Source organism: Antechinus flavipes, chromosome 5 (assembly GCF_016432865.1).
Source record: "Antechinus flavipes isolate AdamAnt ecotype Samford, QLD, Australia chromosome 5, AdamAnt_v2, whole genome shotgun sequence".
Lineage (NCBI taxonomy): Eukaryota > Metazoa > Chordata > Mammalia > Dasyuromorphia > Dasyuridae > Antechinus > Antechinus flavipes.
Genome location: NC_067402.1, coordinates 204,281,556 through 204,309,109, shown reverse-complemented (window position 1 = coordinate 204,309,109; position 27,554 = coordinate 204,281,556). Strand labels below are relative to the sequence as shown.

General features: G+C 34.2%; 1 protein-coding gene across 2 annotated transcripts in view; it reads right to left on the bottom strand.

Moving 5' to 3' along the window:
* Nucleotides 1-618: 618 nt before the first annotated feature.
* ZCRB1 (zinc finger CCHC-type and RNA binding motif containing 1) overlaps nucleotides 619-27,554 on the bottom strand; it is a 35,248-nt gene continuing 8,312 nt past the window's right edge. Inside the window, exons 2-9 of one of the 2 annotated variants that reach the window (XM_052001468.1) lie at nucleotides 24,294-24,500; nucleotides 22,104-22,189; nucleotides 20,939-20,967; nucleotides 8,521-8,632; nucleotides 8,051-8,158; nucleotides 2,451-2,563; nucleotides 2,175-2,250; nucleotides 619-1,363 (exon numbers count right to left, since the gene is read on the bottom strand). In XM_052001468.1, coding sequence (XP_051857428.1) covers nucleotides 1,232-1,363; nucleotides 2,175-2,250; nucleotides 2,451-2,563; nucleotides 8,051-8,158; nucleotides 8,521-8,632; nucleotides 20,939-20,967; nucleotides 22,104-22,187 — 654 coding nt within the window. In that variant the 5' untranslated portion in view covers nucleotides 22,188-22,189; nucleotides 24,294-24,500 and the 3' untranslated portion in view covers nucleotides 619-1,231. Of the gene's footprint in view, nucleotides 1,364-2,174; nucleotides 2,251-2,450; nucleotides 2,564-8,050; nucleotides 8,159-8,520; nucleotides 8,633-20,938; nucleotides 20,968-22,103; nucleotides 22,191-24,293; nucleotides 24,501-27,554 lie in introns of those variants that run through there. The other variant, XM_052001469.1, reaches the window with a different exon arrangement.

The following is a 27,554-nucleotide window of genomic DNA, read 5'->3' as shown; positions in this document are numbered from 1 at the left end:
GGGTGGGCCAAAACCCAGAGAGAGCAGTGAATGCTGCCCTAAGCATGAACTGCATTTTAGATAACCTTTGACATCCTTTTTATTATTTTGATTATTGTGCAAATTATCCTTCAGTATCCTCCAATTGTCCTTTGCTCTATATCTGTTCATATAGATGTACAGTCAATTTAGGTATAGGCAGAGAACTTAGCCTTAGTGAGGAATTCGGATAACTTCTTATGCTACCAGAGAAGAAAGATTAGGTGATGATGCTGAGTTTTGAGAGATGGAGGATGTGGGGCTGTGAGAATTCATGTTGGATGGCCTCAAACCAAATTACCAAGAATAATGAATATATAGAACCATTATAACAACAAAATGTAAAATTCATTTCTCATTTTTTCAAAGGATTTTTTTTTAAATGTAGGTAAAATACCATCCTTTTTCTTCTTGTTCTTCTTTCTTAAATAAAGAAAGCTAAAGCTGGGACATTTTTGAGGAAATTCATTAGACTTTATGGATATTTGAAAATTGTTCAGGTAGATAATCAGTAATGAATAGGCTAATGGCAGGATCCAAAGAGAGATAATTTTGTAATGATTTTATAGTTGTGTTACTCAAATTCCAAAGCATCATCTGTCAGGTATTTATTTATGTAATTTATTTATGTTTTATATTAAGTAGAATACATAATAAATTCTTCCCCTCCCCCCAACTTCTGCCATTCATCTTTAAAAAAATTCTTTTGGGAACATTAGTAAAGAACATTTCTAAATACAATTAAGTCACTGACTTTCTTTAATTTTTAGGAAGCTTTTGTTTAAAATTAGATTTGAAAAATGCTCAAGTTGACATGTGAAACATGAAGAAAGCTTTAAATTTTTAGTAGCTTCTTAAAAATACTTAACTTCTTTAAAGCAAGTCTATAATGGCATCGTGACAATATTTAGTAATTAGTTTTCTTATTACTGAATGCAACTGGTTAGGCTGCATTTACATATGCTTTTAGAAGAGTAACAGTTTTAGAAGCAAAATTGGATTTTTATTGCTCTACTAAAATAAATTTAGAAACATGATACTTCTAAATAATTTTTTGGTTTCCTATGAAAGTAAACTTTGTAATTGTAGTTATAAGGTATAAAATATTAGTTACATGTTTCCTTATATTCAAAATTCCAATGGTAATTTTAACACCATTTAACTGTGCTTTAAAATTTTTGTATTTTAGTGGTGTATACATAATACATCAATTTCAATCACTAAGTTCTTCCTCATCACTGAAATATGCACTTTTCTTTATCCTTGGGCGTCTTGAATCATCTGATGTTGAAGGTTCCCCTGCACTGGGCTTCCATCTTTGTTGGTCTTCTTCAATTTTGGCTTGCTATATAATGGATTTAAGGGGAAAAAAATAGAGTGTTTAGATATTTTCTTTTATACTGAGAATAACCAAAAACCGCAATGGTGTTTTTATTATGCAAAATTATTTTTGTGTTCTTTTAAACTGCATAATAGATAATGTCAAGGAGAATCATGAGACTTGTGTTATAATCTTAACTTCAACATTAGTAAGACAGAAAGATAGATAGACAGACAGACAGACACACACACACACACAAACACACCACAAGGAAGACACAGAATCTTTCAGAGTTTGTTTCCTCATCTGTAGAATGTGAATAACAATACTTAAGGCTACTTACTTCGTAAGACTGTTGTGAGGAAAGTGCTTTGCAATTTTAAAGCCTTATATCAATGTCAAATGTCAGCACTGATCAAATGAATGGAAGAAAGAATTTGATTTATACTTTTTATGTTAAATAACCCAAGCTATAGTATCATAAAGAAATAATGATTTTTTACTCAAATCAGGAAATTATATCTGCTGTTTTCAAAGGTTTTTCTTTTGTATTCATCATGCAGGAATATACAACTTTTCTACCTTTTTTGGAGAGGATGTTCTTTCAGGAAACAATGATTTGGGTAAATGAAGATTTTTCTTTGGTCACATGGTAATTACTACATTGTAACTGACAGAAAACATTTCCCCCTTAGTTTATGTTGAAGAATGGAAAGAAGAGGAATAGTGAGTGATAGAGAGGTGCCTCTGACTTTTACTTGTTTGTTAAGTGGTTTCTGGCAATGTACAAAAGTAGTGAATTACTAACTGCAGGAAGATGGAAGCTTATACTAACCTGGAAAGCTATGGCTTGGCTGAGGCTATCAAGAGCAGGGTCTTCTCCTTCATCTTCACTTTCTTCCGCTTCTTCACTGAAATACACATATATACATATATAAGTACACACTTGTGTGTACATATTATACATATGTATGTTATATATTGATATTTATATTTCTCTCTATATTATATATCTATATCTTTCTCTTTCTCAAATCAGAACATATATGACCCATAGCAGGCATGTTAAGCAATATAATATCTTATTTTCAGAGAAGAATGATATACATACATTTCTTCTTCCAATTCAATAATTTTCTTTCTTTTTTTCTTTTCTTTCTTTTTTGGTGGTTCACGTTCTCCAAGCACATTTTTAGGGCAAGCATAACTTAGGTGACCTGTTTCCTTCGTTATATTTTTATTATTTAAGAGAAAAAAAAAAGACATTAAAAGTATTGCATTGGTGAGCAGGAATTTTTTTGTGATTTAAGAATAATGTGTTGTTGAAAAAAAAATACAGAAGCCATGTCAGAACAAATACAAGATTACTATGATATTGGTAATATTCCTTATCTCTTCATTAAGAAAGTAAAATAAAACAAATACAAAAATCAGAATGATGGAGCTTAAATTTTTTTTGGGGGGGTATTTTATGAAATTTTCCCACAAATCAAAGATTTTTCAGGTTGGAATGGACCTCAGAAACCAGTCGGTCCAATCCAAAGAAAGGGGAAAAGAAATCCCTATGATGACTGGCCTAGTAGTCATCAAGAGTTTGCCTGAAGTCCTCTGCTGAGTAAGAACCCCCAGCTAAGGTAGCATACCTCTAGACAGCTGTTAGGAAGCTTTTCTTAACATAAAGCCTTTATTTGCTTCTTTGCAACTTTTGCTTATTGCCCTTAGGTCTGCCTTCTGGGACTAAAAGGAAGAAGTTCAAATACTTGACACAGTCTCTTCCCTATTTCCTTAAACTGAGCTTCATATGGCATGGACTCAAGGACCAGCTCTTGGTTGACTAGTTACTTTCAAGCTTATCAATGTTAATCATTATTAAATTATTGTGCCCCCAAATACATAATACTCCAGATGTGGAGTGATTAAAAATGAGTATAAAAAAACCACCATTTCCTCAATACTATCCTTGTTTTAACATTTCAGCCCCAAATTTAATTAGCTTTTTGGCTACCACATTATACAGTTAACTCATATTAAATTTATAATTTACTGATTGCCAGACCTTCCTTAGAACAATAATGCAATATAGCCATGTCTGAATATGCCATAGAATTCTTGAAATTTCACTATTAAAACAATTCAAATGTAAATAGATACAAAAAAAATGTAAACAGTAGGAAATTATAGTCACATTATTTTATTATATGAATAAAAACCATGAAGTAAAACCATCTCTAATAAAGGAAGACTTTCTTGTCTTTTAATTCTTTCAGTTATCTTTGACACTTCATGATAGCATTTCAGGTATTCTTGGCAAAGATACAGGGGTGGTTTATGTCATTTCCTTCATCAGCTCATTTTCAAATGAGGAATCTGAAGTAAACAGGGTTACCTGAATTATCCAGGAACTAGTGAGTGTCTGAGGCCAGACTTGAACTTAAATCTGAGAACTCAGATTTGACTCCAGCTTGACACTCTATCCATCATACCACCTAGATGCCCTTAAGAACACTTAGAAGTTCCTTAACATTTGTGTTAGTTAGGGAGGAAATACTAAAAACTACCACAGAGAAATCAAATCCTATGGTCCTCTTTTGAATATTGCTTTATATTTTGTGAATCAAAATTTGGCTCTTTTCAGTTTAAGAAGTCCAGATTCTACTTACTTTAATTTTTCAGGGATCTGTGATTGCATGGTGATTCATTTGTAATTTCACCAAAGCATATCACACCGAATGCTTTGCAAGCTGTTCTGGTTGAAAATGTCTATGAGTCTGTAGCCAAACCTCAGGAGATGAGCCTCTAAATTTAACCTGGCCTCAGATGACAGAGAGTTCGTTGTAAAGCCCATACACTGAAAGTTTTTGAGCATCATACCACCAGTCATTAGTTAGACTTAGTTTGCTTTTGCTTTGAGAATACAGGGTTTATTTACCTCCACATTCTTTAATGAGGCACCAAGTTAGGACTTTAGTAGAGATGATAGTATAACTACTACTAATTCAAAAATATTTTTTTTAAAATCAAAATTTCAAATTGTGATATCAACTAACCTAGCTTACTACATTCCATATTTTATTATTACATTCTATAGTTTAGCTTGGCTTTGCTGATACATCCTTCATAAGATAAAGTGAAAAAGGTAAAACTTATTTGGATGCAAAGATTACAAATACATAGAACAATCAGAGAAACATTGATACTGATTTAGCAAATAAGCTCTATAAAAAAAAAAGAACTATCTAAAAGCATGGTGCTATTTCTAGATCTTGAATTAAAGGTTTAAAAAACTGGCAAAAAAGAAAGGAAATATATTACAGTCAGAACCTGGAGTAATACCATTGCCAAGTGCTTAGGACTTATTTTTGCATCTACTTCTACTGATGACAAAATTGGAGGAAGTAGAGAGAGGATGTGTTGCAGAAATCCATTTTCTATACCAATCTAGTTTATATCCAAGCATTTCCTTTACCCCTGACTTCAATTAAACTTATGGATATAGCCATTGAATCTACTTTATAGTCATTTGATTAAAACATGAAAGGAATGGGACAGCTAGGTGGCCCAGTGGATAGAGCACCAGCTTTGAAGTCAAGAGGACTTGAATTCAAATTTGACCTCAGACATTTAATACTTCCTAGCTGTGTGACCCTGGGCAAGTTGCTTAACCCCGATTGCCTCAGGAAAAAAAAAAATTAAAATGAAAACATGAAGGGAATGAAGTCTTAGGGACCCATTAAATTATGAGTTCCTTGAGAGCAGGGACTATTTTTGCCTGTATCTCTCTGTTCAGTACAGTATCTTGCACAATGCAGTTACTTAAATTCTTTTTAACACACTTGTTTGTTGACTTATAAATCATAACATCTTGTTCTGTGGCCACAATGTATTTTTCTTATTTCATGAAACTGCTTTGCAAATGTTTAGAGTTGGGTACAGTGAGAACTAGGGAAGGGAAACATGTATGGCTTGAAAAAAAATCATCAGTACAAGAAAGACAAAGCAGATACTCTAGCTACAGAAGATAATGGAAGACAGTATGAATTAATTTTATGTTGCATCTTCAAGGATTCTTAGCACATGAAAACTAATTATATAGATACTAAAAAGATATTCCTATTAGATAAAACATTCTGCTATTTTTCAAAGAAGTAATTTGTCCTCTACAAAGTATTACTTCAATGTCTTACTGTGGAATTAAGATGAGCTAACTGACCAGAGAACATAAGCATTGGCAGATTCTGTCATTTTAGAAAAGTTTCAAGAATGATCTAAGAGAGTTTTCACCTTGGGGATTAACCTAGAGAAGGCCATAATTAATAGATTGGTCACTTGAAGATGATTTCTTTATCTTTGGAAACCCATGGAAAAAACCACAAACATATATGGTATCTAATCCTTTGCTTTTGCAGAGGCAAAGGCAAGGTGCTAAAAATTACATTTTAAGACCATCAATCAAATTTTAATTTGGTTTTTGGTATTCTAAAGGTAAGATGCTTGTTTAAAGGCCAGTGCAACAAGAAAGTACTAGAGGAACTGAGTTATATTGATTTTAATGTTCTTGCTATAAGTTAAATCAGAAGAAATGGAGACACATAAATTGGAGGATACACAAAGAAAGAGTCTAAGAATAACATGATAAAACTCTCTAAATGAAATGATCATATTCTTTGAAACTGGGTGACCTCAATGTAAAAACAGGCGGGAAATTGACTCAGTACAATGAGACTATTAATGCTAAAAGGAAACATCAAAACTAGTACAAAATTAAATAAAACAGTAAAAATCAGAAAAGATGTTATATACACACATATATACATGTACATATCTGTATATATGGCAACTCAATCCTGATGTAGTCAAACAAGTTATTGAAAATTTAAAATATGGGCAATGTAAGAAAAAAGAGGAAATGGATGGATTTTATAATTTTATAAAGAACAGATAGAAAGCAATTGCTAAAATAAGGAAACCTTTAAAAGTGTAAAAAATTGTTTTATTCAGTAAATACAACTTATATGCCAGGTCAAAAATCTTATGAATTAGGATCATCAAAGAATTATGAACAGAAATCTCATAAAACAGAGGAAAGCAGTTGAGGGAAAAAACAATTTAAAGAAAGTTTGGTAAGAAATGCAACAAAGCAGAATCGTTTCAAAGACAAAATAGTAGGATAACAAAGTGAAGGAAAATGGAAAAGAACTTTAGCGATTTTTATAACAAATTTTTTGCTATCAAGCAACTTTAATATCATAGTGCTGGATATGCTTCTAGAAGTATTATATCAAAGTGAACAAATGTGGAAAAAGAAGTTGGACTGGAAAAAGTATAATTGTAGACAGCTTAGGCGCAACATAATATGAGGTTGAGAGATTGATTCACAAGGTATCTGAAGAAAAGTAGAATAACAAAAACATGGACAAATTTCAGACCTAATTAGCAAAATTAGTAAAAGGAGATGGAGAAATCCACAACTACCAACCTATGATTCTATCTTTGCATTTACTTATCAAAGGGCAGATAGGTGGAGCAGTGGATAAAGTGTCAGGTCTGGAGTCAGGAAGACTCATCTTCCTGAGTTCAAATCCAGCCTCAGACACTTACTACCTGTGTGACTCTGGGCAAGTCAATCACTCCTGTTTGCCTCCTTTTCCTCATCTGTAAAATCTGGAGAAACAAATGGCAAATCACTCCAGTATTTCTGCCAAGAAAACACCAAATGCGTCATGATGAAGTGGACATGAATGAAATGATCAAACAACAAATTACTCAAAATTTCATGGGTGACAATGTTGGTTGACAATTCTCCTTCACATAATATTGAGGCAAGGAACATGGAGACCTTTCTGGTCAAAATAATCCATCACTGACACAGAAGGAAGACAGTGTTAAGTTTACTTTGAAAAGGGATTCCTTATTAATAGTGAGGTCCTTCTTTTGTGTCTATTTGCAGATAACATTATCCTAGTTACATAATATCCTGGAAGGCTGCAGAAGACCATGAAAGAGTTCTTCAATCATTCAAAAGAGTTTGACTTAACCATCCATGAAAGGAAAAGCAATAAGGAATGCCTATGTCCCTAATTATGGACTGCTTTACTGCTTGTCCATCAATTTATGTATCTGGGACAATTAGTACAAATGGATAATAAGTTGAGCGAATCAGATTTAAATAGAAGAAGAGTAGGTTGTATTGCTCTCAGGAAGTTATAAGAAGAGGAACTGGTCAAGGATAAGTATGACAGATACTTTATTAGCATTCTTGCAATTTTAGGAGAACTTGAGGAAATTCCTCAGCATGATAAATAAGTCTACTGTAGCAAATTTATGGGGGAACATGAAGGCAAATTGCAAAGGATGGGTAGGATCAGATAGGTTGTGAAATGCATTTTTGGAAAGAATACACAAACTGATGAGTTCATAGATCTGTTTTGAGTACCCAAGTGATGTTTCATCAATCAAACCTTGACTATGTACTTCAGATTAAAGGAAATCAACTTAATAATTGGCCTGTATTACAGAACTGAAAATCAGGAAAAATAAAAGTTATATCTGAACATGGCAAATTCCTTTTAGGGTTGCTTTATATATTCAGTCTCGTCACATATATTCTTCCATCATAGTTTTATGAACCAGAATAGATAACTACCATTAAGGAAAAAAAGATGTAAAATATATTGAAGATATATGGAAATTTTTGTAATGTATTTTACTTACTCCACATTCATAACACCGAGATTTATCAAAGTAGTTGCGCCTTCGGATGAACTCAGCAGCTCTTCCATTGTCAATAGCAATGCTTGCTTTTATCACTCTCCCAAATAACTAAAGCGAGGAGAAAAATAAAGCAAAATAATTTTACAAATCAGACAATTTCATTTTTTCCTAAATCTCCTATGTAATTTTCTTAGAAGTTAATTTTAGTTACTGCAAAATGGGGATGCCTGCTTACTTGAAGCAAACCCTACTAAGCAATACACTGCCTACCTGCTATCTCCCTTTTGAACCCTCCTTTCATTTTGGAAAGGTGAAGGCAATAAAGCTCTGTAGCCTTTTCATTTCTCACATGTTTTCCCAGTCAATGTACTGGATTCTTTTGAACTTTATTTTCATCTTTTATCCCCCTTTCTTCATGGAGTGGATGAGCACACAGATCCATCTTTATGTTGCCTGGATGACTGGCCTACCTGCTTATTGTTTAGTGCCCTCGAACAATTTTGTGCCGATTCTTTATCCAAAAACAAAATAAATGCAACACCTTTACTCTTCCTGGTATCCTTATCTTTCATAATAGTAACCCTGAAAAGAAATAAACAAAAGTATTAAGAAACCAAAATGGGTAATACTTTTGAGATTCAAATAAAATGAGTATGTTCAGATGCGAATATTTTTAATGTGTAAAGAGAATTAATTTAGTAAATCAATTAGTTCTAGGTTATGGAAGACTCAAAAGTAAGGCAAAGAAAACAATGCTAATTTTAATAAATTCAAAGGTATATTAAATGCTATATCCATCAAATTTAAATCAGTGATTAAGAAAGACAATGTAATTGAATTACTAAGAAAAGCATGATTCTTTTCTTTTGTTAGCAAGAAAGACAATGACATCTTTGAAATACATTAAAAACAAGATTTACTTAAAATGTGTATTCCTTTGCCTTGTCTGACTAGATTTTTGGAAACTCCCCTCTCCCTCTAATGTGCTATACATGATATACTGAAATGGAATAGTGATCTGTCCCATTTCCTCAGTGTCTTAGTTCTTTGGCCTAGCACTGGCAATTTAGAGCCTGTTGGCATCAATGGTTCAGAGTCTGTCTTTCCTGGCTCTGGTATTAATACTTCCAGGTGGCAGGCTTTGGCAGGCTTTTGCTCCTCAAGGACTGTGGCCAGACTGACTGTTATGGGCTGAGGAAACTTCCAAAGCCTGGAGCTGGGGTTCTATGGTACTGGAACAAAGGAAATAAGAGTTTTGGGTTTTGATGTAAGCCTGTAATATCCTTGAGTCTGCTAGTGCAACCCTTGTGACAGTAAATGTTTATGAGTGTACTCCCAAAATATAAGGTATAAGAAAGGGGCATATAGAAAAAGTTTAGGTGAAGGTAGGACCTAAAACTGGACTTGGTAACTTTCAATTAGTTCTCTCTATATATAATATACGCAGTATCTAATTACTTTTGTCATTAGAATGGGTTTTAGAAGTCGGGATTTAATGTAAAAATATAACAGGGGGCAGGATATATAAATTTTCCAGTGCTGCTTTTTTATTCATATGAAGATCATGGTAAAATTATGAGAAATACCTAAATCATAAAAGAGGCACATTAAAACAGCTATTATCATTATAAGCCTTCCTTACTCCTGTGATCTGCTAAGAGCTTGAAATAGATTTCAGATTGTAGATACATATGCTATGATTTTGCTCTTCTGAGTACTTACCTCTGATGTCTAATTACTATTACCTGATGACAAAGAATTGTTAAATGACAGAAAAAGTTTTGCACATTCAAATTAGACATTGCTTCCTGCTGTGGCTTCATCCTTGATGGTAAAAAAAATTTGTTTACTCTGTTTGTTGGTTCCTCCTTTTAATTTCATTCTTAAATGCCATCAGAATGACTTTGTTTAGTTGAATTTCTTGCCATGTTTTTTTTTTTTTTTTAAATTTAATTTTATTTAATAATAACTTTGTATTGACAGAATCCATGCCAGGATAATTTTTACACAGCATTATCCCTTGCAATCACTTATGTTTTGTTTTTTTCCCCTCCCTCCCTCCCCCCCCCCCCCCAAGATGGCAAGCAGTCCTATATATGTTAAATATGTTCTTGCCATGTTTTTTTTAACAACTGATTTTAACTTCTACTTCTTTGTCTTTTGAGGAGATATTGATTATAACATTTCCTATAATTCTTCTAAGATTTTAGAAACAAATTTTTATTTTAAATTAAGTATTGCCTTTGCCATCTCTCAGCTTGGTATGTTCTTTAAGAGACTGTAACTAAGATTTTAAAAGCTTTCTTTGGACCTGCTTACTAAAACAATTAACCTGTATATATTAGACTTTCAGATAAAATTATAATTAGCAATTCTTTTATCCATGTCCTATTTTGGGGTGTGTAATAAGTATATTTATGTAGGTCACAACAGAATTGTTTTAATTACATACCATATCTTTTTCTGATTTTTTTTATTACTTTTTTCTAGCTTTGTACTAATTTTGATCTTTGCTTCAATAAAGTAAAGTGGTAGGGTAGCTAGATGGTGCAGTGGATAGAGCACCAACCTTGAAGTCAGGAGGACCTGAATTCAAATTTGACCTCAGACACTTAATACTTCCCGTATGTGTGACCCTGGGCAAGCCACTTAACCCCAATTGTCTCAGCAAAAACACAGTAAAGTGGTCTGGGTACAAAGTCTGTACCCAGAGATTTAATAATGTTAATTTTGGGATCAAAAACAATATTTAATTAACTAACTAGAACTTTTTATAGAGCATTTAGGAAGTCTTAAAAAGCCATATAGGTTATGTTAAGATTTTATTTTTGGTGTAAAATATTAGGGGAAACACAATGCTTGAGTCTTCTGAGGATTTCAGGGAAGTTTCTTGAATTTGAAATGTATGGTGCGGTGGATAGAGTGTTGGTTCTGGAGTCAGGAAAATCTGAGTTCAAATTTGGTCTCACAAATTTACCAGTTGTGTGATTCTGAGCAAGTCACTTAAATCTGTTGGCTTCAGTTTCCTCCTCTGTAAAATAAGCCTAGAAATGGAAATGGTAAGCCACTCTAGTGTCTTTGCCAAGAAAACTCCAAATGGAGCCATAAAGTTGGACACAACTGAATAAATCTAAAAAACAACAAATATCCCAGCAGATTTGCAGAAGATAGCAGGTCTTGTTGAGAGTGAGGATGGGGGTAGAGGAGGGGAGAGGTATATAAGTCAATCAATCAAAAAGCATTTGTTATGGCTTACTATGCACCACAGGTGAGACACTTCAAGTGACATTCCTTTCCCTGCTTTATCTCTGTTGAATACTCTTCCCTTACACTGATACATTGTTGGTGGAATTGTGAACACATACAGCCATTCTGGAGAGCAATTTGGAACTATGCTCAAAAAGTTATCAAGCTGTGCATACCCTTTGATCCAGCAGTGTTTCTACTGGGCTTATACTCCAAAGAGATACTAAAGAAAGGAAAGGGACCTGTATGTGCCAAAATGTTTGTGGCAGCCCTGTTTGTAGTGGCTAGAAGCTGGAAAATGAAAGGATGTCCATCAATTGGAGAATGGTTGAGTAAATTGTAGTATATGAATGTTATGGAATATTATTGTTCTGTAAGGAACGACCAGCAGGATGAATACAGAGAGGACTGGCGAGACTTACATGAACTGATGCTGAGTGAAATGAGCAGAACCAGGAGATCATTATATACCTCAACAACGATACTGTTTGAGGATGTATTCTGATGGAAGTGGACCTCTTTGATAAAGAGAGCCTTAATTGATCAAAGATGGACAGAAGCAGCTACACCCAAAGAAAGAACACTGGAAATGAATATAAACTGCTTGCATTTATGTTTTTCCTCCCAGGTTATTTATACCTTCTGAATTCAATTCTCCCTGTGCAACAAGAAAACTGTTTGGTTCTGCACACATATATTGTATCTAGGATATACTGCAACCCATTCAACATGTAAAGGGATCTTGCCATCTGGGGGAAGGGGTGGAGGGAGGGAGGGGAAAAATCGGAACAGAAATGAATGCAAGGGATAATGCTGTAAAAAATTACCCTGGCATGCGTTCTATCAATAAAAAATTATTTAAAAAAAAATACTCTTCCCTTGTTACTGTTCAGCAAACTTTTTTCTCAAAGATGTTAACTATCTAGTTTATGAATATCCCACTTCATTCTAATCTCCAGCATTCCCTTAATGGCTTGAATGAGGACTGGTTCATTAAAGTTCTTTAAAAGCTGTCACTTAAAAATTTCAATTGAATAAGACTAATTTAAATCAGTTTAGGCAATGAGAATATCAGAAGAACTTAGTCTAGAATGGACAAGTTCAGTATTATAACAGGACAAAATTAAACTATTTTAAAAAATAATAAGAGAACATATAGTTGGAGCTCAAATATTTGCTAAGTTGAATTATTAATTCAATTAAATTCAACAAGCACTTATTAAGTACTTGTGTACAAGGTGCTGGGTTAAGTGCTAGGAATTAAAAGACAAAAGCAAAGTCCTCTAAAGGTTGTACATTCCTTTTCGGGAAGAAGATGACAAACTGTACACAGAATAAATAGGTATAAGATAGATTTGAAGATAGAAAGAATACTAACAATGAGGGCAAAATAGTGGGTGGCAACTAATCTACGCCTTCATGTAAACTAAAGATTCTAAGAGACAGAGGAAAGGAGGTAAAGAATTTTAAGCTACTGGGATAATTTATATAATGGAATTAAGGTTGACAACAATCAAGTAGGCCAGGAAGACTGGAATAAAAAATAGATGGGAGAGAAATATGATTTACATTTAGGAAGGTGGAAACCAGGCTGTGAAAGGGGATTAGTTAATCTGGATTGAATTGGGAAGAAGCCAAGAAGCCAATTAGAAGGTTATTGAAATGATTTAGATGTGAATTAATGAGAACTTTTACTAGGGTGATAGCAGTCCAAGAAGAGAAAAAGGCTTTTATGGTCAGAGTTTGTGTTTGTGGAGTGTGTGTGTGTGTGTGTGTGTGAGATTACTTTTAAATTTGAAACCTGAGTAATGAAAAAGTTTGAGGATCAAGCCTTGAGGGAATGCCAAAGGTTAGAGATTAGGAAATGGTGTGATGATCTACCAAAGGACACTGAGAAGAAAGTCAGACAGGTAGGAGGAGAACCAGTAGAAAACAGTTTCACTAGAGCATAGAGAAGAGGGAATATCTTGAAGGATGTTCAAAAAAAATTTTTTTTAATTAAAGCTTTTTATTTACAAAACATATGCATGAGTAATTTTTCAACTATGACCTTTGCAAAACCTTCTATTCCATATTATCCCCTCCTCCCCACCCTCACCCCTAGATGGCAGGTAAAAGGATGTTCAAAATCGTCTAAAGTTGCCAAGAGGTCAAGAAAAATAAGGTTTATGAAAAGACCACTGAGTTTAGCAACTAAGAGACTTTTTCTGAATAGCCGGGAGAGAATATTTTCAGTCACTGTGTAGAAAAATGCAAGGACTTAAGAAGGGGACAAAAAGTGAGAAAAAAGAAGTCATAAATACAGATGGATTTCTCATGGAATATGGCTGTGAAAGGGGGAAGAGGTACAAGACAAGGACTTTGAAGAAATGAAAGGTTTAAGTGAAGGTGGATAGAGGTAGATGTACATTTTTATGCACAATGGCAAAGTAGCCAGTACATAAGGTAAGGTAAGAGGGAAGAAAAAGGAGGGAATGGTATAAGGAGTTTGAGAAAAGAGGAAAAGGTTTGGACTGTGATAGAAAGTCATTCAGGGAAGATTACAGGGGTATTTTGTAGCAGTAGGTACTCCGAGAGGAAGCAATAATGTAATAGACCTGGCCAATATAGTTATATGGCTTCCTCTAGTGGTGGTCAGTAATAACTGTAGAAACAAGGAAGATGGATGATAGGGAAAATTTAGGATTGGAAGTAAGGCTTCACTTCAAAAACAGCAAGTTAACTAAAGATAAAATATGGAAATCACTGTTGTAGCTATAGGAAGATAGGTACACTTAACCACTGTTGTTGGAATTGAAAATCAATCAACTGCTCTGGAACATTACTTTGGATTTATGTTAGAAAAGTAACTAAACTATTCAGTTTCAATTAATCAACAAGCATTTACTAAGTACTTACTATTTGTAAGGAACTATGCTGGGTACTGGGGATATAAATTTAAAATGAAATAGTCACAATCCTCAAGATGTTTATATTTTATTAAGGGGAAAATACATGTATATAAGTGTACATGAAACAATTAAGAAGTAATTGGGAGAGGGTACTGGCATTAAGGTAGTATTTAAGCTGAGTTTTAAAGCATACTAAGGGATTCTAAAAGATAGAGGTAACGAGTACATTCCATGCAAAGAATATAATCAAGATAAATGTACAGGCTAAGGATGAAATACCATGTGTGAAGAACAATAAAAGGTCAGTTTGATTAAACTAAAGTATTTATGAAGGGGTATAATAAGTAATAAGGCCTTAATATAGGCAAGGGATAAGTTGTGAAGAGCTTTAAAAGCCAAATCAAGTTTAAAATTGATCCTAATGATAATAGGGAGCCACTGGATAGGGAAGTTACATAGGGGCTATGTGAATAGAAAGAAGTGGACAGATTCGAGAGAAGCTATAGAATTAGAATGAATATGACTTAAAAATTTATTGGTTGAAGGACAGTGAAAAGCTGAGAATTATACTAAAGTTTTGAACCTGAATGACAGAAGAGATGGTAGTCGACACATACAGGAAGTTCAGAAAGCAATTAGATTTAAGGGGGAGGATAATGAATTGTTTTGGAAATTTTGAATTTTGATTTACAAATTTAAATATAAAAGAGGCATTTTCCCTCCATTTAAATAGCATTTCACTTTTTACTCCAATTACAAGTCAAGACAATTTTTAGCATTCAGTTTTTACAAGATTTCAAGTTCCAAATTTTTCTCCTTCCCTTCCCTCTTCTCTTCTGAAAATGGTATAGGTTATATAAGGTTATCATATAAAACATATTTCCATATTAGCCACAGTTATGAAAGTGTCCATCAGTTCTTTATCTAATTAGGGGTCCTCAAACTACAGCTGCAGGACAGATGTGGCAGCTGAGGACAATTATCCCCTTCATCCAGGGCTATGAAATTTCTTTATTTAAAGACCCACAAAACAAAGTTTTTGTTTTTACTATAGTCCGGACCTCCAAAAGTCTGAGGGACAGTGAACTGGCCTCCTATTTAAAAAGTTTGAGGACCCCTGAATTTATTGGATAGAATTTTCCTTTGTCTTTTGTACCTGTAGTGTTGAGAAGAAATGAGTCATTCACAGATGATTATCTCACAATACTGCTGATACTATGTTTAATGTTCTTCTGGTTCTGTTCACTTCAGACTACTTCAGTTCATACAAGTCTTTCCAAGTTTTTTTGAATTGTCTATTCTTCATTTCTTACTGAACAGAATTAAGTATTTCTCTACTGGGGAATCACCTCAATTTCCAACATGCCACCATGTTGCCACCATGAAAAGGGCTGCTATAAATATTTGTACACATGTAGGTCTTTCCCCCCTTTTTATGATATTTTTGGGATGTAAAGCTAGTAGAATTGTATAAAACTGTTTCATTGTTTGATTGTCTTTTGGATACAGTTCCAAATTATTCTTCAGAATAACTGGAACAGTTCACAACTCCACCAATAGTGCATTATTGTGCAATATTTCCTTTTTTTAAAAGTCATATTAGCCAATCTGACAGGCATGTAGTGATACCTCAGTTATTAATTTGTATTTAAATTATTTAGAGCACTTCTTTCTATGCCTATAGATAGCTTTGATACCTTCATCTGAAAACTGCCTGTTTATATACTTTGACCATTTATCAATTGGGGAATGACTCAAATTCTTTTAAATCTGACTCAGTTCTTTATAAAGTCACAAAATAAGGTCTTTATCAGAGATGTTGCTGTAAAGATTGTCTCCCTGCTTTCTGCTTTCCTTCTAATCTTGTTTGCATTGGTTTTATTTGTACAAAGACTTTTAAATTTAATATAATCAAAATAAGCTATTTAACATTTTATAATTCATTTAAGAATTTGGATGCTGTACCACTTGGTACATATATGTTATAGTATTGCTATTCCTTCATTGTTTATGGTACGTTTTATCCAGATGTAGTTTCCTTCCTTATCTCTTTTAATTAGGCCTATTTTTGCTTTTGTTTTACTAAGATCAGGATTGCTACCTCTGCTTTTTTTCCTTCAGCTGAAGCATAACAGATTTTGCTCTAGTCCCTTACCTTTACTGCTTCAAGTGTATTTCTGATAAACAACATATAGTAAGATTTTGGGTTTTGATTCACTCTGCTTTCTACTTCTGTTTTATGGAGGAGTTCATTCCATTCACATTCAGGATTACTGTGGATTTCCCCCCATCCTATTTTTTTTCCTGTTTGTCCTTTCTCTTTACTCTTTTCCTCCTTACTAGTGTTTTGCTTCTACTACCTCCCCCAGTCTGCCTTTCTCCTCTTCTCCTACTTTTCTGTTGGGTAAAAGATTCCTATATTCAACTGATTATGTATACTATTCACTCTTTGAACTAAAATTTGATGACAGCAAAGTTCAAGAGATATTCATTGTCCACCCTATCTTCCCCTTCATTGTAACAGATCTTTCATGTCTCTTCATGTGAAATAATTTACCCAATTGTACCTCTCTATTCCTTCTGCATCCAGTGTGCTGCTTTCTTATCCCTTAACTTTTTTTTTTGTCATTCCCTTAAATTCATCTTATGCTAGTATTCTCTCTCTATATTCCTTCTAAGCTGTACTATCAGTGATACAATTTCTAAGAGTTATAAGAAGAATCATCATCTCATGTAGAAATATAAAGTTTAGTTCTATTTGAATCCCTTATGTTTTCTTTTCCCTTTTTACTTGTTTATGCTTCTCTTGAATCTGCATACTAAAGATCAAATTTTTGGTTTAGTTTTGTTCTTTTCCCTAAGAAAGTTTAAAATCCTTCTATTTCATTGAATGACCATTCCCTCCCTGCCCCCCCCCCCAAGTATTATGCTTGATGATTCTTGATTATAGTCTTAACGCCTTTGTTTTCCATGACCTCTGATCATATCCTGTGTAAAGCTATTTGTGGCTCCTTGATATTTGAATTGTTTCTTTATGGCCACTTACAGTATGTTTTTCCTTGACCTGATAGTTTTGAAATTTGGCTATAATGTTCCTTGGAGTTTTTGTTTTGGGATCTCTTTTCTGAAGTGATTGGTAGATATTTTCAATGCCTTTTTTGCCTCCTGATTCTAGGATAACAGGGCATTTTCCTTGATAATTTCCTGAAAGATGCTGTCCAGGTGTTCTATGGCTTTTAAGTAGTTCACTAATTCTGACATTGTCTCTTCTGGATGTATTTTCCAAGTCAGTTGTTTTTCCCATGAGGTATTTTACATTTTCTTCTATTTTTTCATTCTTTTGAATTTATTTGATTGATTTGTGATGCCTCTTAAAGTCATTAGCTTCCACTTGCTCAATTCTAACTTATTTTTTAAATATAGGTTTTTATTTTCAAAATATATGCAAAGATAATTTTCAATATTCATCCTTGTAAAACTTTGTTCCAAATTTTTTCTCCCTTACTTTTCCCCTACCTCCTCTCCTAGATAGCAAGTAATCCAATATATGTTAAACATGTAATTCTTCTGTACATATTTCTACCATTACCATGCTGCACAAGAAAAATCAAATCAAAAAGGAAAAAAAAAAGCAAGCAAAACACCAACAAAAAAGGTGAAAATACTATGTTGTGATCCACATTCAGTTCCCATAGTTCTCTCTCTGTTTGCAGAGGAATTGTTTCCCTTAATTAGCTTTTTAAACTTTCTTTTCTATTTGGTCAACTGTAATCTCTAAGAATTTTTCTTCAGTGGATTTTTTAATCTCCTTTTCCATCTGAGTAATTCTACTTTTTAAGAAATTGTTTTTCCAAGCTGTTGACTTATTTTTCATAATTCCTTTAAATCACTCTCATTTCATTTTCCACTTTTTCTTCTACCTCTTTTACATGATTTTAAAGCTCCTTTTTGAGCTCTTCCATGGGTTCTTTCTGGGCTTGAGACCACTTCCCTTTTTACTTTGGTCTTGTTCCCACAGATTTTTGACAGTGTTATTCTTTTTTGAGTTTGTGTCTTGATCTTCTCTGTCGCAATCATAGTTTTCTGTAGTCAGATTCTTTTTTAGTTGTTTTTTGCTCATCATTTTTGGTTTTTCCACTTTCTTTTAAATTTGATCTTTGCTCCTGGAGTGGAAGAATACTGATGCTGGTTTCTTGTCCCAGGAGCTACAAGCCCTGGTTGTTTACCTGATGCTACCCTGAAGTTGCCCTGAGGCCTATAGGGGACCCTTGTATCTGGTGCTGAACTGAGGGAGTATGTGGGAGGGTAGGTGGCACTGCTTGGGGCCATATAGATCTGATAGCTTACCTGGTGCTGACTCAGCATTTTAGTGGGGGTGTCTGGGGTATGCTGAGGCTTGTGGGGAATTTTTGCCTTTCATTGGGATTACACTGAAGCATATGACAGTCTGACCACTGGAGGGTGCCTGTTTGTCCTGGACTCTACTGAAGTACTTTGGGATCTGTCTGCAGGAGGTTGCCTGTTTGCCCTGGGCAATACTGAAGCAGTGGTTCTTAGAGCTAGAGTCTGCCTGTTCCGACTGTGCTGAGGCGTATGAGTGGTCCTGGTGTTGGCATTTTGCCTAGTCCATCACACACATCCAAAGTCCTGGGGCTCAAGATCTATCACTGATTTACTGAAGTGGGGCTTGCCAGGATGTTTCCTGTACTGGATTGTGCTCCCTTTGTACCTGATTGAGACAGAGTTTACTTGGCGATCTTCAAAATTTCTTCGGCTCAAAGATTGTTTCATTCCCATTTTTTGGCTGGTTCTACTGTTCCAGAATTTGTTTTGGGGTGCTATTTTGTGGTTGTTTGCAGGTAATTTGAGAGAATTACAGCAATTTACCGCTTATTTTGTCATCTTGCTCCCAGAGATCTGTCATTTATATTCCAATAGGCATTTCTTGATGACAATTGAACTCAGAAAAAAATTAGGGCTGGATATATGGGTTTGGGAATAGTCTGGATAAAACAATTGATGAAGCCCCCAAATGAGAAAGTATAGAGATAGAAAAGAGTACAGAACAAAGAATTAGGGGGATATAATCAATATGAGGGGATGAGAGGGATAAATAAAGAGAGAAAAGGAGATCACTCTCTTAAAAAAGGTGTGAAATGTGACCAAAGATGAAAAAGAGTGAGCCTTGGTGAGGAGAAAAGTTATTCCCTTAACAATGACTAATGTAAATTAGGAAAGAATAGGGAATGATGCTAATGGGTTCTGAGATGTAGAAAAGGGGAGAAGAGAAAATATGCCCTCTAATCTTTTACTACATATGAACTCACAGAATCAAAGAATTTTAAATTTAAAAGGGACCTTAGCAACTATTTAGAGAAACCTATACATGAAAAAGAATCGCCACTATAACATATAAGACAAGAAAGGTTAGCTTTTGCCAGAAAACCTCTAGTAAATGGGAACTAACTCCTACTTCTCTTTTAGATAGCTCTAATTATTTAGAAATTTTTCTTTTATTAAATCTAAACTTTGCATCTTCTACCCAAAGAAAGAGGAAAGATTTCCATATGTATTTAAAAACAAATGCAGCAACATTTTTTTTTTGGTAGAAAAACTCAAATTAAATCAAGGGTCTGAATATAAATTAGATAATGGCTGAACACACTATGGTAATCCATGAGTATAATGAAACATTATCCTGCCAAACTTTTTTTTTTTTTTTTAAATCATGGAACCCTATCACAATAGTGAACTAAAGTGAATTAGAGGAACATAGAAAGAGTATAGTACAGTGAAAAGAGTGCTGGATTTGGAGTCAGAGGCCTTGATTCTGAGTCTTTGTTGTGTTGATTATTTACTACCCATTCAACTTTGGATAAGTAATGTAACCTATCTGGGACTCAGTTTACTCATCTGTAAAATGAGGAGATTGGATTAGATGATCCCTAAGTCTCTTCCAGCTCTAAATCTATGGTCCTATATATGGTACTTGCATAAAATGATACAGAAAAAAATAATTACAACCAAAACAACAATGCAAGGACTATATTAATGCTTGCAAAAAACACTAGAAGTACTGAATTCAGATTAATTTCAATGACTGATTTTGATCTTGGAGAAGTGATGATGAAAAATACTTCCTTCTTTTTAGTGGAAAAGTGGTAGAAATACAAGGTTGGCATATGGTGCATATTCTCTCTCATCTATGCTGATTAATTCTGCATGTATGTTATAAAAGAGGAATCCGTGCTGAGAGTGGATGGGAAGAAAGATCGAACATCAGTGTAAAAACAAGAAGATTCAATAAAACTAATTATAGAACATATAATTACCTACTAGCAATTAAAATATTTGATTAACAGAATTCCTAGAATTATCTAATCATGTCAGGTAATAACTTTTTATAGTAGGACTGATTTTATTTTTGTTTTTGTCGAGGCCTATGATTTTATTGGTATAGAGATCTTTTGTTGATGGAAGTCTATTAATGATTACTGGCAACTGTTTGGCAATTTATAATCTTAGAGGGTTGTGTGGAAGCACTGAGGAATTAAGTAATTTTACTAGCCAGTATGTCTCAAAAGTGAGACTTGAACACAGATTTTCCTGACTCTAAGGTCAGTTCTTTGTCTACTACACTATAGGGAACTTTTTGTGGTATTGAGATGTTAAGAACAAATGGAACTATATTAAAATAACAGCAACAATAAAAAACAATTTGAGAAACTTTAAAATAAAGGTGAATACTTACTTTACAACTTTTCCATATTTGGAAAATATCTGCAATAAAGACCATAAAGGAAGATAATTCATTCTTATATCATACACATGTATGAATATGCCACTCACCACAAATTATAAATTGATGAAATTCTTCTTTAGTGAAAGTTATAAAAAGTTCTACAATCAATCCATTTCTAAATTTAGGTTTAAGATAAAGTAAGGTAAATGATTTTTACTGCCTATGGGTATTACAAAACTTTCCAGTTTTATTAGTTGGGCTATTGAATTTATCTAGTATGTGGGAATATACCAGTACTCATTCACGAAGGGGAATATACTGGTACTTACATAAAGGCAATGACCCTAAGCTCTTTTCTTTCCCCACCTTAGAGTAGTCCTCTGTACATAGTAGTCCCTAAAAAGTTTGGTAAATTGGACTAAATGTCATTAGTATTGATGATAATACAAAATAAGTGTGTATATATTAATAGGAAAAATCCCACTTTCAAAGCCTAGGGAAGTCATAAGTAGGTATCCAACTGTTTGGACAAATGGTGTCAAACATAGATACTGATCCCTGCTGCCACAAACCACAAATTAATATTATCTACATTGTATTTCATTATTATCAAATATTTTCCAATTATATTTTTATTTTAAAAATAAATTTATTTTAATGCATTTATAATTTGCTTCTCACAATGAAAAGAAAAATTTCTTTTTAAACCCTCCTCATTAAATGCCTGCTTAATCCAGCAAAACAAATTCCCACATCTCAATTATATTATATTCTGGTTTGTTGAGAAATCTAGTCTAGACAATATTTTATTATTTTAGAAAAGACAAACAAACCCATTGTTTGACTCTTAAATTAGTATGGAAGATGGGAGAAAGATGTAGAATACAAGGTACCCACTTCTAGGGGTATAATCATTAGTGGGATTTATAGGCACTATATAACAGAAATAAAGTTGTCTGAAATATTTCCTTATTGTCCTACCTCTGAAGAATAGTCATTGTTTAATATTTGCAGATTTTCTCATATATGTACATACATGTATTATAGACTAGAATTACTAAATAAATCTAAGTAACAAGTAAGCAATTCTGCTAAGGTAAGACTTTGTTCATTTAGGATCCTAACATAGATTATATAGACTTCAATAAAGGTATTTATAAACAAATTTGCTTACCCTGTATAAGTCATTGTTTGTCAGAGAAAAAGGCAAGTTGGATACATACACGGTGCTTTTACTTGGTGCTAATCCACCACTCATTTCTGTATCAAGAAGGGGAAAAGGATATAATCAGTTCAAATACAGCTCTTCATCATTATAAGAAAGCACAATAGCACATTTAAGTTGAAGATGTGGTAGTTAAAAAAAAAAAATCTGAAGCTTTGGAATTCAGGAGAATATTTAGGATATGCTTAATTACTATAAACAGTTGCAAATTACCAATATTAAAAAGCATATATTTGCTACACTTAATGTATTTCTTTAGTCCAGTGGTTTCCAAATGTTTTGAGTCACTCCTATCAGTAATTTTTTAAAAAGTATGTACCATCAATATATGGATATTTACTTATTTATTAATTGTAAAGATATACAATTCTATAAATAATTATATGTATTATAAATAACTAGAAAGAAAATTTAAAAGTACTTGGATAAAGAGAAAATGTTTTTGATTTAAAACTAAATAGGAAACCACTAGGGTTTATTGAATCAGAGAATGACATGGTCAGACCCATCTTTGGAAAACCACTTTGGCAGCTATCTAGAGGATGGACTGGAATGGAGAGAGACTTGAAGCAAGGTCTATTAAATGGATCAAGGGAGAGATGATAAGGGCCTGAGTGAGGGTGCTGGTTATGTTTGTGAAGGAAAGGGACAGATGTGTGTAATGATCACGCTAGCACCCAGGACATCCCAGAGTCAGCCGGAGTTAAAACAAGCAAAAGTCCTTAGTCTTTATTCTTGGTCTTAGACGCAGGATTGAACAGGATGGAAGCAGATTCTCTGCAACCTCTTTCCCTCTCGTCTACCACCGAGAGTGTGACCCTTGCTTGTCTTACTCCACCCCCTAGTCCCTCCTAGAATCCTCTATACACCAATCATTGAGCCAGTACGGATAGTGGAAAGGACCATTTTCCAAGCATATGCCCAGAGAGTACTGAACAATCAGTAGTTAGCCTCAAGCGCTCAGCAGTCCTGACCTCAGTGCATCAACCCAGTAGTTTCAACCCTCTACAGATGTGGGAGAAATTTTAAGAGTAGACATAATTTGGAGGTAAGGAAGAGTGAAAAGTCCAGGCCAAGGTTTCCTACCTAGGTGAAGAGTTGATAGTATCCTTGACAAAAATAAAAAAGCAGGAAAACATAATGCAATGAGATTTAATCAACTTATCCATAACATTGAATTTCCCTATGTCCAAAAATTTGAGTGTTGACTGAATCCTCTTATACACTGACCAAATGTTTTCTTCTTTTATGATTGTTTAGAACAAAATAAGACTCTGGAGTCTTGACCATGTTAATTAACTACATTTTTAGGGTTTCTCACCTCAACATATCTCAAACCAAAGGCATTACCTTTCTCCTCAAACCTATTCTTTTCCAAACTTCTCAATTACTTTCAATGGCATCCTCCCAATCATCCAGGCTTGCGGGCTTGTCCCTTTGACACTGCTATCAACTTGGTCAAGGCCCTCATCACCTCATGTTTAGACTACTGCAATAGAATGGTAATAGGTTCCCCCGCTTTTAGCCTCTCCACTGTCTGCAATCTCCAAACAGCTATCAAATTAATCTTCCTAGAGCATAGATCTAATCATCCCTTCCTCAATATTCCAGTGGCTCCCTATCATCTCCAGAATCAAACATAAAAGTTCTCTGTCATTCAAAGCCTTTCACAATGTGGCCCATTCCTGTTTTTCCAGTCTTTTTACTCTTCTTCTCCCTAGCCCCCACCCCTATCTCTGTGATTCACTAATAGTAGTGTCCTTGCTGTTCCTTTCACAAGATACTTCATGTCTAGACTCCTCATATTGGTAATATTTTCCCTTCTTATCTCTACCTTTCTTCAAGTCTCAGCTAAAATTCCATCCTCTTTTTTCCATTTCTTCCAAGATTATGTCAAATTGATCCTGTATATGGCCTGTTTGTACATAACTGCTTACATCTTATCACCTCTATTAGTCTACAAGCACCTTGTGGACCAGAAACTCTCAAAGAAGAGGTAGGAAAATGGAGATGCAATGGTAAGTAGGGTTGTAGGGCAGATGTTTGGGAAAGCTTGGGTTTTCTGGAGGATAGTAGATAAGATATGAAACATGCATTAGAGATAACCATACATTAGGGTTAATTAAATTTTGTACTTACCCTCTCACTAATCTAGATAGCTCCTGAGAAGAATCCCAAAGCTGAAAGGATCAACTTCCTCAGTGAACTGAGGCACAATCTCTTGAAGTCCAGTCTGAAGGATGCTATTCCAAGTAGAGAAGAGGGAAGCAGAAGGCGAGATGTGCAGGTAGGACTGGGTTTCCCGGGGAATTACTGGTAGGGATGTAGTTCATGGTCTGGGGCAACCTTCATATCCAGAGAAAATTGAATGTTGGCTATATATTGTTCTCTATTAGAATGAAATAATTTATAGTCCTATGAGTTAGTGTTAAATTCCCCTGTAGTTTGGGACTCCAAGTATTTTAAAAGAGCCAATACTTTTCAATTTAGGCTCCTACGGACTTAGTATGAAGAACAAATTGCTATGTTCAAATAGGAGAAGATGTCTTGGAAAGAAAATCTTAAGGTTCCTTCTAAGTATTTGTGTTCACTTCAGGTTGAACCCCCAACAAGGACTGGGGAAAACATGATTTTTGAGAGACTTTAGTTGTGGTTTATATTTTGGATTGCCTAAAGCCAAGTTCATCACAATAGGTTTGAATACAAAAGTATACTGAAGAAAAATCCTATTCATATTAGGAATGTGGAAAAGCCTTCTTTAATTGTTCAAATCGTACTCAGCTACAAAGACTTCATACTGGAAAAAAAAACCACTATAAATATAACTGATGTGGAAAATCCTTCAGATTTAGCATTAATTAGCCTTAGAAGAGACATTAATTGAATCATAGCTCAGAAAAATCACATTAAAGAGAAATCTTTTGCTGTCAATGGAAGAAAGCCTTTAAGTCAATGTAAGAAATAACTTTGATCAACATTAGATAACTCATACTATTAAAAAAAAATAATAAAAAAATCCTGTGAATATATAATAAGAATCGAGAAAGCTTTTTTATTAATTTAATCAATTTAAATTGATAGGGTTTTTTTCCCCCTTGTGTAGGTAATGTGATTTCTTCTGAAGACTACTTCTAATGAAATATATCATATATTATACAGGGGAATTAAAGATATGAGATTAAAAAAAAGAAACTGAAAAAAAAAAGTTGTTCTGTCTTCTATCTAAAATCAGAAAAGAATTTATTATCCCAGAACTGTCTAGTAGCAAATAATCTGATTTACTATTAGTTCAGAAAACTATTCTTAAATTGAATGGGCTAATTGAATAGATAAAATGATAGGAATTAGTTAATTCCAGATCTCTTACACAACTCTTTAATAAAGATGGAGGAAAAATACCAAATGGCGATCAGGAAATTCAAGGAAACATTAGACGAGGTAACTTTTTTAGCCAAAGAATATACAAAAAGGCAGTCAGAAGTATCTTTGGACTTTGGCAAGAAGAGGGGTCTAGCCAGGAAAGCCTATAAAGCTTTCCAGTCTTTGGGCTTGGGTTGGAGTCTGAAGCTGGGTATCCAGTATAGGGAGGTCTGACTAAAGATAAGCCAGCAGCTCAGTTTATTTATAGAATCAGAAATGTGTGGACCAGGGTTGGCACCTTCTTGGAGCCCCAAACCAGGGGTGAGTCTACAGCTATGTTGCTCTTCAGTAAATGGATCAGGGTGGATGGTGGTATGGTATAGTTGTGTACCAAGGTACTGAGCAAGGATTGTAGCCTTGTCTGACTTCAGAGTTATCTTCTAGTCTGTACATTAGGAATGAGGTCCACAGCTGTATACCTGTATATCCAGGCCAGGGAACTTAGCCTAGGGGGAAGTCTTCAGGTTTATAACTGATCTACTAGAGTTTTCCAGCCAACTGGCTGGGGCTGAAGCCCAGTAGGTACCTACTGCAGCAATAATTAAGGTTAAACCTGCAATGGTAATGCACAGACCTAGAAACAAGTCTGAAAAGCTCAGACTAGGAAGGCCACAATCAGGTCATACCTCAGATTAGCCTGTTTAGGGAGCAGTCTGACTCTCAAATCAATCATCTGACACTTCTCTCTTTGAAATTAATAACAATCTCTTAATGGCTAAATCTAATGACATTTTCTCAGTCTTTATCCTTCTTGACCTCTCTACAACCTTTGCACAATCATTTTCTCCTTGATACCCTCTTTTCTCTAGGTTTCATGATAGCACTCTTTCCTGTTTTCTCTCACTATCTATCTGGCCACTCTCAATTTCCGTAGTTGGATCTTCATTGAGGTCACACACCCATTCAAATTGAGTGTTCCCCAAAGGCTCAGTATTGGCTTCTCTTACACTATTTTGTTTGGTGATCTCCTTACTCCCATGGATTCAATTATCATTGCTATGCTGATGATTCCCACATCTATTTATCTAGCTCTCAACTCTCTTGTGATCTCCAGTTTCACATCCCTAATTGCTTAGTGGACATTTCAAACTATTTATCATGTAGACATTATTTTTCCCAAAATATATAATAACAAATTACCAGATAAAGTGTGTGTGTGTGTATATATATATTAATAGAAGAAATTATATTCATGAAAGTCCATTTTTTCTTTATTTCTTTGTAAACTGTTCTTTGATTCTTTGTTGTACACCTTATTTACTTTGTTCTTCCCCCCCTTTCATCCAGCCTCACCCCCAAGCAAGCTATAGTTAAGATATATTTACACATATATGTGTATGAGAGAGGGTGTGTGTGTGTGTGTGTGTGTGTGTGTGTATCCATATATATACACATACTCTCATTCTCTCATCTAAGGATCCTTCCTTTGTCTTTTCTCCTCACCCTTTGTTTACCCATCCACCCATCCCTCTCCCCTTATTTGTAGATTTTGGAGGGTACTTTTAATGAATGGTACTTCATGGTATATATGTAGTGTTGCCTATTGAATCCATTCTTGATGTGAGTAAGGTTTTCAGAATTATTAAGCCCTCCTCCCCACTCAATGCCTCTGTGTCTATTCTTCCTCTGCACTTCATTTACATAATATGATTACTATTTGTACCTTAACTTTCTTTTGAGCTATCCTATTGTTGATGTGAATTTTAAACATATATTATATATTGTGCAAAAAAAACCATAAACAATTTGTCCATGTTGAGTTCCTTAAAAATAATCTTTAATATTGGTTCTTATATGTTAAATTTTCTGTTAAGTTCAGGTTTGGTTGAGAGAAAATTCTGAAAATTTCCAAGTTTGATGAATGCCCATTTTTTCTCATTCAAAATTATAGGCAATTTTGCTGGATATAATATTTTTGGCTGCAGGCATACTTGTTTTGATTGTCAGTAGATATGATTCAGGACCTGTGGTCTTTTATTG